The following is a 14,004-nucleotide window of genomic DNA, read 5'->3' as shown; positions in this document are numbered from 1 at the left end:
AAAGTATTGCTTGCTTTGCCAGAGACCTGGGAAAATCCTAAGGACTGCAGAGATCTGAGGGAGAAGTTTGTATAATAACACTATTGCACACTTTACCTAAGAGAGACATACAAAAATATTTGCACATATAAAAGTTTGCAATTTCTCAAATACACAGTGCAGCTTTAGGACTCTAGGCTTCTGCCTGGAACACCCACCCTCCTCTGTCGGCTACTACTAGGAAATGGTACTCATCCTTTAAGTACCAGGTCTCTGATTAAGAAAGCAGGGATACATAAAGGCATTTGTTTCATAGAAGCAAAGAATTCCAAGAACCATGAAATGGAAGCAGGTGCAGATGCCAATGTCAGGGAGCAGAGACAGAATAGTCTCCTTCTAAAACAGGGCACTGACCTGGGAACATCACATAACCCTACACCCCACTAGAACTCTCACAAGAAATCATCCCACTGCCCGAAAGGAAAGCAAGGAAGGAAAGAATACATTCACCCATATCATCAGCAAACACTGCACCCGGATAAAATGCAAGTGAATCAGAAACACAATAACGACAATCAGACATTAAACAAAACCACATTAAAAAAGGGAAAAAATGATCATCCAGAGAATTTGAAGAAAGGACTTAGCTATGGAAATTATCTACAAAATAAGCCAAAAGAAAATTCTAGGAAATAGAATTATATCTGCAACAGAATACACTGTCACATATTGAAAGAGAAATACAAAGAAAATAAAGGTGACAAGAGCAAGAAAAGACTAAGAGAATGAAAATCAAATGGTGAGTGAGAGTAGACACCTTTTATTCTGGGAGAGCATCCTCTTCACAGAAAAAGAAAACAAAAGTAAAATAATAAAAGACAAAGAAGTTACAAAAGTAAAACCAATAAAAAAATAATACATAGAAGACAATTGAATATGGATGGCAGAGGAAAGATACCAAAAAATGTTACTGCTCCTTTGGGGAAATTTTTTTTAATAATAATAAAATTTTTTAATAATAATAATAATAATAATAAATGCACTTGAAGAAAACTGTAGGCATGGGAGGGAGATATATAGTTAAAAAGCACTCACCAAGCTAATGAAGGCAGGTGGTATATTCTCACCATTTTTGCCCCTCAAGAAACAATGCTCATCACTGCTTAAATCCTTGGGTGACCAGCAGAAGAGGACCTTCTAAGGAACAGAACTAAGGGTGGCACAACCTAAATGGAGTCACTTCAGACTCACTGATCAATCTCAGCATCATAAAGTGAGAGACAACTTGACGTTAAGTGTCTCCTAATCTAAAACCGTTTAGGACTCTGGACCCAATGACCAGACTACAAGAAGCACCATGGGAATGTGACCCAAAATTCAGAATTAGGAAATTCTACAACACAACTGATTCTGTTTCTTCTAGTGAAAAAATAGGGAGGGGAAACATCAGATTAGAAGAGACACAACAATTACACCTTCTCTGCATTCTGAATTGAACGGACCAACTATTTATGAGACATTTATGATGTAAGGGAAATTTGAAAAGTTTGTGATGATACGGAATTGTCACTTGTTTTTCAGACAGATGATAGCTACAAATCCTAAAAACTGTTGCTGGGGAGCAAGAGGCTAAGCAGAGCTTTTAGCAGCACACAAATCTAAGAAAACAAACATTTTGAAGAGTTTTGGCCCACCCAGGAGAATGGTAAACACGCCAAGCCTTGGGACACTGATGACTACCCCCTAAGAATTACGACTGTACCAGAAATCAGCCCTCACACAGTCTGAGGCACATCTAGAAAGGATGTCATTCCCTGATTAAACTGTATGACCTGGTTCCCTCACCTACACTGCCAACCCAAAGCAAAACTCCAAGATAAGCTTGATCAGAGCCCCACATTCTCCTCCCAATTTCTTATTCACATTAACCAGGCAGACAATGCAACAAACTATGACTAAAATCTAATATAACATCTGGATCCCTTGTGAGTGTATTTTTATTGACTTCTATTATCATCTGGAATGTTAATATGTCCAAGTAATTAAAAGACATGGTAGAGAATTCTGGTAGAGAACTGGAAACTAAAGAAAACACTAAAATTGAAAAAAGCAGGAACTAAAATAAAGAATCCAATGGATGCCTTTAATGGCTAATTATATACAGCTACAGAAAGAATTACACACCTGAGATTGAGTCAAAAGAAATAGACATTGAAAATAAGGAAAACAAGCATAAAAATGTAGAGGAACACTAGAGCTACAGGGGACACAGGGAAAAGGTCTGACAAGCAAATGCCCTGTTTAGAAATGAAGAAATTCACATCTAAGTAACTTGTGGAGCCTGGAGCTAAGGAAGACATCCTTATTGTTTTGAAATGAATGATAATAAAAATACAACATAATAAAATTCAGAATAGAGCCAAAGCAGTACTTACAATGAAATTTATAACTTTTAAAGCACATGCTGGAAAAGAACTAGCTGAAAAAAATTAATGATCTAAATTTTTGTCTTTAAGAATTTGGAGAAGGAACAACAAATCAGACCCAAAGAAAGTAGAAAGAAAATGTGTGAAAATTAAATAGGTAGGTTAAGTAGATAGGTAAATGGGAAGACTGAATTGAAAGGGCCAACAAAATGAAAAGTTCAATAAAGTTAGAAGGCTGCTATTTGAAAAGATGGATATAACTGAAAATCCTCTGGTAAGACTAATAGTAAGAAAAGGAGAACAAATTACCAGTATCAAGAATGAAAGATAATATCACCACAAATCTACCAAAAATAAGGGGGTATTATGAACTTATGCCAATACATTTGAAAATTTAAGTGAAATACAAATTCCTAGAAAAATATAATTTTCAAAACTGACACTTGAAATTAAAAGTCTGAAAAGTTCTACATCTAGTAGAGAAAAACTTCTCTATAAAGAAACTCTATTATTGCTCAGAAAAGAAATAACATCAATCCTACCCAAACTCTTGCAGAAAACAAAGATGAAACATTTCACAATTCATTTTATAAAAATGAACAAATCTTGATGTAAAATACGAAGAGGATATTACAATAAAGGAAAAATTTTAAGCTATTCTGATGAATGTAGATGCAAAAATCCCAAACAAAATATTAGCTTGGAGAGAGAACAGAGAGAGAAAGACAGAGAGATAGAGAGAGAGAGAGAGAGAGAGAGAATCCTTGGTTCTTATAAGGTTAGATTAATAGTGGGGGGAGGGGGGAGCCAAAAAGCAAAATGCAAGAAAAATCATACTAAAATAGATAATGGGAAAAATTTTGATAATTTAATACCCAGTCTGGATTTTTTTTAAATCATCCATTCAGAATAAAAACTAGGAATAGAAGGAAACTTTACTTAATCTGATAAAGAATATTTTTTAAAATATTAAAACTACAACAAACATCATTCTTTTTTTTTTTTTTTGAGAGAGAGAGAGAGGAGAGAGAGAGAGAGAGAGAGAGAGAGAGAGAGAGAATTTTTTTTAATATTTATTTTTTAGTATTTGGTGGACACAACATCTTTGTTTGTATGTGGTGCTGAGGATCGAACCCAGGCCGCACGCATGCCAGGCAAGCGCGCTACCGCTTGAGCCACATCTCCAGCCCCACAAACATCATTCTTAATAGTGAAATGTTGAAACCTTCCCTTGAGATCAGGAATAATACAAGGATGCCTTCTATTACCACTTTTATTCAAAAAGTTTTGAGCTGAAGGTCCTAGACGGTGCAATAAAGCAAAAAAAAGTATACAAGAATTGGAAAAGAAAAAATAAAACTATCATTATTGCCGATAATGTGAGTATATTCCTAGAAAATCCACAAGAATCTTCAGCTAAACTGTTATAACCAATGGTTTAATCTAATAAGGTCACTAAATAAAAGCCAATATGCAAAAACTTAATTGTAAAAAAACCCCATATTTTCTAGAAAATGTTAAAAATTAGGTACATACTCTATGTATCACAAAAGCAAAATTTAAAACATCATTCAAACAGTGAAAAAAAAATCAAATGCCTCAAAACAAATATAACAAAAGATTGACTCTACTACGAAAACTATAAACCAATACTGAGAAAAATTGAGAACTAAGTAAATGGGTAAACCTAGTCATTAAAAATTAAATGTTGTAAAGATATAATTTCTTCCCCAAATTGATATACAGAATCAATAAAATCCCAAACTACATTTCAAACAGGGTTGTGTGTGTTTATAAAAAACTGTAAGGAGATATTAAAATCATAATGAAACAATTTAATCCTTAAGAACAAGTATGAGAGGACTTACTATGTTGAATAGCAAGGCTAATTATGAAGCTATAATACTTAAAAGACAATGTGAATTAGCTCAAAGACAGGAACACAGACCCATGAAACACAATAGGAAGTCGATATCATGAACACCTGACTTATGACAAAGGTGGCATTTCAGAGCACTGGAGAAAGGAGTATTTTCGGTAAATGGAACTGGATCAACTGGATGGCCATTTGGGGGACAGTGGGAGAATCTTGTCCCTGCCTCATAATGTACAAAAAAAAAAAAAAAAAAAAATTCAATTCCAGATGCAACTGATGCTGATCCCATGAAAAGTACCAAATTTCCTTCTCCTCTGTCATCAGACTGAGTTTAGCAAATTGGAGACATCAGCAAGAGATTGTGCGTGGAGGAGGTCAGATTATTCATTACGCAGGCTCTCTCTCTCTGCCAATTTCCATGGCCATCTGCATCCCTCTAAGGAAGGCCACAGTTCCATCAGGTAGCCCTCATCATCAAGTTGAGGTAAGAGCTCTTTCCTACTATTCTTTTAAAGATCCAGAGGTATCAAAGAGGCAAGGGATGTACATGGCAAGTGTAGAGCACTTGCCTCACATGTGTGAGGCCCTGGGTTCAATCCCCAGCACAGCAAAAGCAAACCAACAACAAATGATATATCAAGGGCTCTTGGCTATCAACTAGCACCAGAGTACTGTACTAGTCCTCATTTGTTTTTTAAACTCTACCAGCATTTGTACATCCTCAGCTTACTAACTGCCTAGTCTAAGTCTTCTGTTTCCTTCTGGGATCTGAGTAGATCGAGCATTACCTAGAAAAGCTGAAGATTCGAATTGCAGATATGCATATCCTATCACCCAGGAACTCCACTCCTGGTTATACACCATAATAATGTGTGCCGGGTACACATACAAGCCCATTTATCGAAGCAATGCTTATACTAGTACCTAACCAGGAAAATAAACAAATAATCACAAAGAATTGAGTAGAGCCGGGCGATGGCCACACCTGTAATCCAGCCATGCAGAAGGCTGCGCTAGAAGGATTGCAAGTTCAATATCAGCCTCAGCAATTTAGTGAAGTCCTAAGTAACTGAGGAAGACCCTGTCTCAAAAATAAATATCATGAACACCTGGTTTATGACAAAGATGGCACTTCAGAGCACTGGAGAAAGGAGTATTTTCAGTAAATGGAACTGGGTCAACTGAATAGCCATTTGGGGGACAGTGGGAGAATCTTGTCCCTGCCTCATAATGTACAAAATAAAAAGGGCTGGGGATATGGCTTAGCACCCCTAGGTTCAATCCCCAGTATGGGTGTGTGTGTATGTATGTGTGTGTAGGAGTTGGGAGGCAGAACTGAATAGGGGCTGGGAATGTGGCTCAGTGGTAGAGCACTTGCCTAGTATGCAGAGACCTTGGGTTCAATCCTTCAGTATCAAAAAAAAAAAAAAAATCTTTGAGCACACAAATATACTGAATCAAAAATCTTACCATTGTACACCTTATTCCAACAAAAATAAATGAACAACTCAAACTTTTATTTCAAAGCCTTTTACGTTCTTATAAATTATTAAGGATCCCCCAAAGACTTTTGATTTAATACATTATATAAAAGAGATATACATACTGAGTATTCTAAATGTGTATTTATTCATTTTAAAACAACAATAAACATATGATAGGTTAACATAAATAACATTTCTTACAAAAAGTAACTCTTTGCTCTCTCTAAAACAAAAGCAAGAAAAGTGGCACTACTTTATATTTTTATATTTTATTGTCTGGCTTAATAGAAAACAACTGGATTTTTGTATCTATTTTTGTTTTAATCTACTGTGATATGTTATTTTAGTTATTTCTTCATATTGCATATGAAGAAAATCTGACACACATTTGTTGGAAAAGAGGAATAGTTTAATAGCCTTTTCAGATAATTCTAATATTCTCTGAAACTACCAAAACTAAACAAGTGACAATTTCTTAAAGATTAGATGCAATGTAGCTTCTGCAACCCTATCAGTGAATTTATACTATGTTTCATCAAAATCCAGTGGTTAATCCTACATGATGAATTAATCTTTTACCCACCCACGATTCTGTAACATCGTGTATACCTCATTTGGAAAACATTGGCTAACTGAATTATCCAAGTCTTCCAGATGATGATATTTCACTATATGACAAACAAAAAGAAAACAAAATCATTTTCATTATCATCACATCAAAAAGCTTTTTAGGTATTGAAAAGCTGTCAAGTTCATGATGTTAGATTCAAGTTTCCTATAATTCTAATTTTCACATAAAAACTCAAATTTTACCATTGACAAATACAGTTGTTTCCTTTGAAGTGACAGGCTCACTTTGTTTTTTGGTTTTGGGGTTTTTTTTGTGGGGTGTGGGAGTGGGGGGTTTAGGCACAAGGAATTGAACCCAGGGGCACTCAACCACTGAGCCACATCTCCAACCCTATTTTTTTTTGTATTTTATTTAGAGACAGGGTCTCACTGAGTTGCTTAGCATCTCAGTTTTGCTGAGGCTGGTTTTGAATTCTCAATCCTCCTGCCTCAGCCTCCAGAGCCACAGGGATTACAGGCATGCGCCACCACCCAGCTCACGTTGTTTATTTTCAAGAAAATATCTGCCAAATACCTCTATGCAAGGAACTAGTTCATCAATTGGTCAGTCTATCAAATAGAAATGGTGTTCTATGAAAAAAAGTAGCAAGTTTAGCTTGCAACTCAAAGAACCACACATGTGGTTCTTTCCTTCAAGGCACAAGTCCATATGCAGCAGAAGTGCTTGTGTATATTCACCATTTCCTTACACAGACACTAAGAGGATGCCTGCTCAAGGGCTGCTATTTAATAAAAATCAATATTTTTTTCCTGTGTTAAAGGACATTCTTGAGTGAAACTGTGTTTTTTTGATTTTTGTTTTTTTTTTAACTGCCAATAAAGTGCAGTGAACAATAAGATGATTACGAGGACAACTTGGGGGCACTGCCTTTATTCATAAGGTGTCAGAGCTTTATTCATCTAGCTTGGGGACCACCAGTACAAATATCCATAATGAAAAGGGCAAATAACATCTTCATATTATTATGAAAATAGTTTTGACCTCTCAGATGCCCTGAAAAGGTTTTAGGAAAACCCTAGGGAATCCCCAGACCATACTTTGAAAGTTATTGAATTACAACAAGGCAAACAATATGGATGAATCTTAGAAATGCAATGCTAAGAAAATAAAAACAAGAAAAACCCACAAAAGACTACATACTATGATATCCATATACACTAAAGTTTGAAAAAAGGCAAAAATACACTATATTGTTTAGAGATATATAATTAGTTAATAAAACACTGGGAGATTTTAACACTCTTCTCTCAGTAGATATAGACTGATAGGTGAAGCAGACAAAAATTAGGGCGGCTATACAAGGTTAAACAGCTAAAAAGCTTAATCTATGTGGGACCCTACACCAACAATAACAGAATACACATCCTTTGCAAACTCATGGAACACTCACAAAAACTGACAATATACTATACAAAGCAAGTCTCAACAACAAAAAAAGGCATTCTTTGTGGGGAAATTACTTTTAAAAATCAATAGTAAAAAGATAACTAAAACACTTGGAAATGCTAAAAGTACATTTTTAAATGGTCCATAGGTTGAAGAAGAAATCATAATAGAAATTAGAAAATACTTAGGTAGTAAAAATACTACACAGCAAACCTTGAGAGCTGAAACAGTATTAAAGAAGTTTATAGGTTTAAACTGTTTTATTAGGAAGGAGAATAAAAATTAATGAGCTGAGAATTTGGAGGTCAGGGAGAACAATCCACATAAAATATAAGGAGAGAACATATCTAAACCACTTATCAACCTAACTTGTTTGAAGTTATGTGATATCACCTTTATAGAAATATGTCCAAAAAATGTTCCTGTGCAAGTAATTGTAGTGTCTGCATCATGGCACCTCAACCTATCCATTCAACTGACCAGTTAATTGCAAAGCCCAAAACAAATGCATTGCCATCAGCAGTGGCGACTCTCCTGGCCCCTCTCTTCATGAGACTAGTCAAAGTCAAGTGCTCCCACTACCGGGAACCTTTTTGCACCCATCTGATTGGAGACATGATCCTCCCAAACCCCACCTCTGCTGGGACTGTCCTACTTTGAGAAAAACTCAAGAATTCTCTTGCACAGCCCAAGGAGGCCATGCTTTGAAAAGAAATTCACAAATTCAGTCAAGCTGAACTGAGGGGTGGGCGGGATAAAAAAAAAATTAAACCAACTCAATAAAGTACTGCTTTCCAGATCTCCGAATTATCATAAGGAGTGGTACAAACAAAGCACACCATCTTTTATTTCATTCTCTTGTGTTTCATGATCACAATCTCTTCCTTTTTCCATCTATCTCCCTCTTTCTCCATGTGCAGCTACCTACGATGCCCAGTGTGGGGAATCAGGTGAAGACTGGCAGAAAACAGCCCAGCTCCCTTCCACACTGTGCTCCTCCACTACTCGGGTGGGGCATCACCTTTCCAGCCCTGCATAAGCCATGGCACACAGGACTGCATCTCAAACTGATCCTGCTCCTAAATCTCATGTTCATATTATCAACTGACCACAATCTCTTAAATTTTCAAGTCCTCTCACTCCCCGACTCCCAACAACCCTGTCTTCCAAACTCCAGCCCTTGATCATCAGCCCCCTCCTACCCAGACTTCCATTCCTCCAGAGCTTGATGCCAAAGACAATCAGAAGAGTTACCTCTCTGTGTGCTGGCAATGGAGACACAAGTTCCCCTGCCTGGAGCAAAATCACACAGCCAGACAAAAATGTGATCTCCTTCTACACTGATATTCAGTCTCAGCTTGATTCTCATTGTTGTTCTCCAGTTGTTTTCTTATCCTTGGCCTTCCCTCATTTCCAAGATTTTCCCACTCTCCTCAAACCACTTTTCCAGCCCTGCTGCCTCTTCCTCTCTTTATTTTGCATCCTACCTCGTAAGGGAAATAAATAAATAAATAAGGAAGCCAGTCTGGCTTGATGGAAACCCTCCCACAAAGGTCATGAGCCAGCTATTCTTTGCCCCTGACTGGCTCCCTCTATTGGTCAGACTGGAGACTTGTCAAACAGCCCTTCATGACCTGCTGTGGGAAGCCATTCTCCTCCTGACCCTATCCTACGTTTCAGTTCTTCACAGAATATATCTTGTTCATAGCTCTACCCAAGAACCTACAATATATTAGGCACTTAAAATATTCCTTAAATACGCCAAATTCTATGGGAACACTAGTTCTGATTAAGTGAAGTTTTGAATTACTCATGAGCATCAGTAGTATGCTCCTTGCCTAAAATCCAACTGACCTTTTCCAATTTCAGATCATTACTCATTTCTTCTCTCTACTTCTCTTCATTCTAAATCCAATCCATACCACCTTCTGCAAATCACTGCCACATCTGTCTACCATTCCCTCAGGCCTATTTTGTCATTCTAGATTCTTTTCAGGATCTGGCTTCATTTTTCCTCTCTTCTTTATCCCTTATTATTTTTCAATAATTTCTACAGTCAGGGACATGGTGCTATACTTTAGAACTTGAATGTCTCCCAAGGGCCCATGTATTGGAGGCTTGGTCCCCAGCCCATGATGCTACTGGGAGGCAGTGAAGTCTTTAGGATGGGGGGAGGGGCTGGCAGAAGGAAGTTATGTCATTGGTGGTGGCTCTTGAAGGAGATATTGAGACCTTGTCCCCTCTTCTCTTTCTCTCTTTGATTCCCCCATGTCATGAGGTGAATAGGCCTCTTCCACCTCATACTCCCAACATGATATACTATGACAACATAAGCCCAAAGCTGGGGCCAAATGATCACGGGTTGAAACTTTTGAAACTGTGAGCCCAAATAAATTCTTCCTCTTTTTAAATTGACTTAGCTCAGGTATTTTGTCACAGTGATAGAAATCTGACTAACACACATAGTCAATGACCGTAATAGACATGTCAACTGTTAACCACAGGACAACCACAAGACAATCCCAGGCTCAATCTCACCCTAGATGATTTCCTCTTAAAAACCTCAACACTGGGGGGCTAGGGATATAGCTTAGTTGGTAGAGTGTTTGCCTTGCATGCACAGGGTCTTGGGTTCAATCCCCAGGACCACCACAAAAAACTCAGCATTGGGCTGGAGTTGTGGCTCAGTGGTAGAATGCTTGTGAACCCCTGGGTTCACTCCTCAGCACCACATATAAATAAATAAAACAAAAGATCCATTAACAACTTAAAAAAAAAAAACACCTCAACATTCATCTTTCCTACTTCCCAGTACCCAAATGAAGCTATTCTTGCTTTTCACTAAAATCTGTAAACTTGCTGTCCCTTCACACTAATCCTCCTGGACAGACACTTGATTTTCCACTCTTCTGTTGAATGCACTCTCTTTACCTGGTCTTTCTGCCACATGCTCTCTTATCATACTGTGCTTCAGAGCACCACCGTAAAAGTCTTCAAACAACATTTTATCATACCTAATTGCAGATTGGATTATTTAAATTTAGCATGTTAAGTTTAAAGGAAAGCAAGACTTGAACAAGAAGGAGATAATCTTTTTATATTTAATACGATAGTAATGCTAAACAGAGCATTCCTCATTTTCCTTTGATTATGACAGGATGGGTAGTTCACATTAATCCCCAGTCACCACTTCCCTTGATTATTTGGAAGAAATACTCACGTAGATAAGTCCTGAATAGTAGCGGTCCTTCAGATTATGTAAAACAGAAGCTTCATTCAAGCATGTCAATTCCGCCATATCCTCCACCTTGGAAAACTTCGGTGGGTTCATCTTCTGGATGTCATCTTTGTTGACCATTGCCTTTTTCCCATTCTCTGCCAACTCCACCATAACTTCATCTCCCCGTTCTTCTTTGATACTAGCTGCCTCAAATCCATGGCGTTCAGATGGAATCCACACTAGCTTCTTAGCTGTCCAATCAGCTTGAGTGGCAGGGTTGTAGATGACAGCCCTGTCCACAAAGAGATACCTCTCTGGATCCTCCAGTCCAGTTCTCTGTGCCATTGTAAACAGAAGGATCCAAGAGCAATTGCCCCTAAGAGAAGAAGAGAAGGGCAAAATTAGATGTTTACAAAAATGTAATATAATTTACAAATTTTTTTTTTTTTTTAAACAAAACTTTAAGTAAACGTGAACCATAAACTCTGAGTTCAGGAGCTGGGGGATTCCTCTTCACAGCCATACTAACTGTGTTTCCAAGGTAAATTTCAGAGGTGACCACTAATTATGCCTCTGGTTGTCTGACGACCACTCAAGATCTGCCCTCAGTTACCAAGGGCTGAAAAGCAGGCAAAAGAAAAAAGCAAAGTTCCAGGATGACCTTTTTTTTCTCCAACTCCTCTTTCACCCTCACCACAAATTAAACAGGGAGTTAAGTTGGGAAAGGAGAAAAAAGAAAAAGAAAACAAATGCATAATAAAAGGTCCTTGGAGTGGTACTGGAATTAGTGGGACCACAAGGATATAGCTACAAAAACACAGGATGATGCTAGAGAGAAGCAATCAGACACAGCATGCCTCCCAGTCCATCTTCAAGCAACTCAAAGCTCTTCTTTAGAAATAACCCAGATCAATCCCCCTATAGCTTTCCTATTGGCCCCATGTGTCTTAGTGTGATTAAATGGAGCCAAAGAAGAGAAGTGACACTTCTGGCTTCTCTCAATGGCCTTTCAAATATGTGGTGGTGACAGCTATCCAGATCTCCACTCCCATCCTGCAGCTGCTCCCACTCCTCCATGTTGGCATTAGCATTGCATCATTCATCAAGACTCCTGCTAGCAGGGTGTAGGTGCGTAATCTAGTGGGGATGCTGAGGCAGGAGGATCTCAAGTTCAAGGCCAGACTGGGTAGCTAGCAAGACCCTGCCTCAAAATAAAAATAAAAAGGGTAGGGGATGCAGCTCAGTGGTAGAGTATCCCTGGATTCCTCAGGACCACAAAAAAGCGGTGGGGGCAGGGAAAAGACTCCTTCCCTGATCTCTTATCTCTAGACAGACTCCAATGTGTCCATGTCTTCCCTTTATGGAGTGTGTCCCAGAAGCAAACATAACATTCCAGATACAATCTGATCAATGCAGAAGAAAGAAAGAATCGTTCACAACTTCAGCCACACCAAGGAAAGGACTGGTTCTGTGACTTTGCCAATTAATATAGCTCGAGACCTAACCAATTGGTTTCTTTAGCACCTATGGAGATCTGGCTGATAAGAAGCTACCAGGAGAACTCCACACACATTATATTGCTATTGCTATATATTTTCCTCTATTTGTGCAATTGACTTTTTGGATCAAATGACAGCATTTTAAGTCGTTATCATTAGCCTTTCTGACGTCACTTGCTATTCCTGCCCGACAACATCTTTTTAGAATCTGATACTATCCTGAACATTTTTTGCCATTACTCCACAAATTCCAGGTTATTACAAACTTCACAGGTACAATTTCCATGATTTCATCTAAATCAAACACAGTATCAACTCACAAATCCCCTCAATTTTCCCCCCACCTTGCCCTCCAGAAATGTTGGGGACTCTTTGCAGGCAAGAGGATCAATACAAAGCATCCTTTACAGGTTGCAAGGAAAATCATAAGGTTGTCCAGAGTTGCTAAAAAGTTCTTAACATTAACTCCATAGATGAATTTCAAGTTCTGTGATATCACAGAAATTCGGGTAAAAACATGATATACACTTAGGGTGTCAGTCTTAAGAACATCCATAACTTTCTTTAGATTCTCAAAGGATTGCTATATCCATAAGAATGAATCACTGACAATGGGTATAGGTACTAGTCATTTAACCCCTAATGATAATTTATTATTATTTATTATTTAGCTATGATTCTTCAAAAATTTGTTACAATGTAATGCATTATAAATGCACATGCCCTATTGTTAATGAGTCTCAAACTTTGGAATGCATCAACAGCATCAAGAAGTCTTTTTAACACACACAGATTAAGGCTCGGATGTGGCTCAATGATAGCGCATTTGCCTAGCATACAAGAGGACCTGGGTGGTTCAATCTCCAGTATCCCAACACACACACACACACACACACACACACTTTCTCTCTCTCTCTCTCTCTCCCTCTCTCTCTCTGTCTCTCTCTTACTCTCTTCTCTTCCTTTCTCTGTTGGGTCCCCAGAGTTTTTGATTCAGTAGATATGAGGTAAAGTCCAAGAATCTGCATTCAGAAGATGCTGATGCTGCCTGTCATGGGAGGGACACACTTGATAACCATTGCTCTAGTTTTCTGGCTGCCATAGTGAGTCACTGTTACTATCAGGTAGACCAGGGTAGAAAGGCAGGTTAAAAACCAATGTTCTAAAGCTGGGCACAGTGATGCATGCCTATAATTCCAATGGTTCCAGAGGCTGAGACAGGAGGATCTAGAGTTCAAAGCCAGCCTCAGCAGCAGCGAGATGTTAAGCAACTCAGTGACACCCTGTCTCTAAATAAACCACAAAATAGGGCTGGGGATGTGGCTCAGTGGCGGAGTGCCCCTGAGATCAATCTCTTGTACCACAAACGAACAACAAAAAAAAAACCCCAATGTTCTAGACTCATTCATAACATGATTTAGAGAATGTGCTAATATTTTAAAGGTTATAGACATGGATAAAACAAAAATCACAAAACAAAGTGAACCCTTCCCTAAATATTAC

The 14,004-nt window shown here is 38.1% G+C and overlaps 1 protein-coding gene across 2 annotated transcripts in view; it reads right to left on the bottom strand.

The window, feature by feature from the left end:
• Myh10 (myosin heavy chain 10) overlaps positions 1–14,004 on the bottom strand; it is a 133,907-nt gene that overhangs the window by 115,162 nt on the left and 4,741 nt on the right. For both annotated transcript variants that reach the window (XM_071602901.1, XM_027946819.3), the window contains exon 2: positions 11,003–11,378. In XM_071602901.1, the coding sequence (XP_071459002.1) occupies positions 11,003–11,347 (345 nt within the window). In that variant the 5' untranslated portion in view covers positions 11,348–11,378. The remainder of the gene's footprint in view (positions 1–11,002; positions 11,379–14,004) is intronic.

The sequence above is a fragment of the Marmota flaviventris genome, chromosome 17 (assembly GCF_047511675.1).
Source record: "Marmota flaviventris isolate mMarFla1 chromosome 17, mMarFla1.hap1, whole genome shotgun sequence".
NCBI classification, from domain to species: Eukaryota; Metazoa; Chordata; class Mammalia; order Rodentia; family Sciuridae; genus Marmota; species Marmota flaviventris.
Note: the sequence above shows the minus strand (reverse complement) of the source record. Positions and strands in the feature narration are given on the sequence as shown.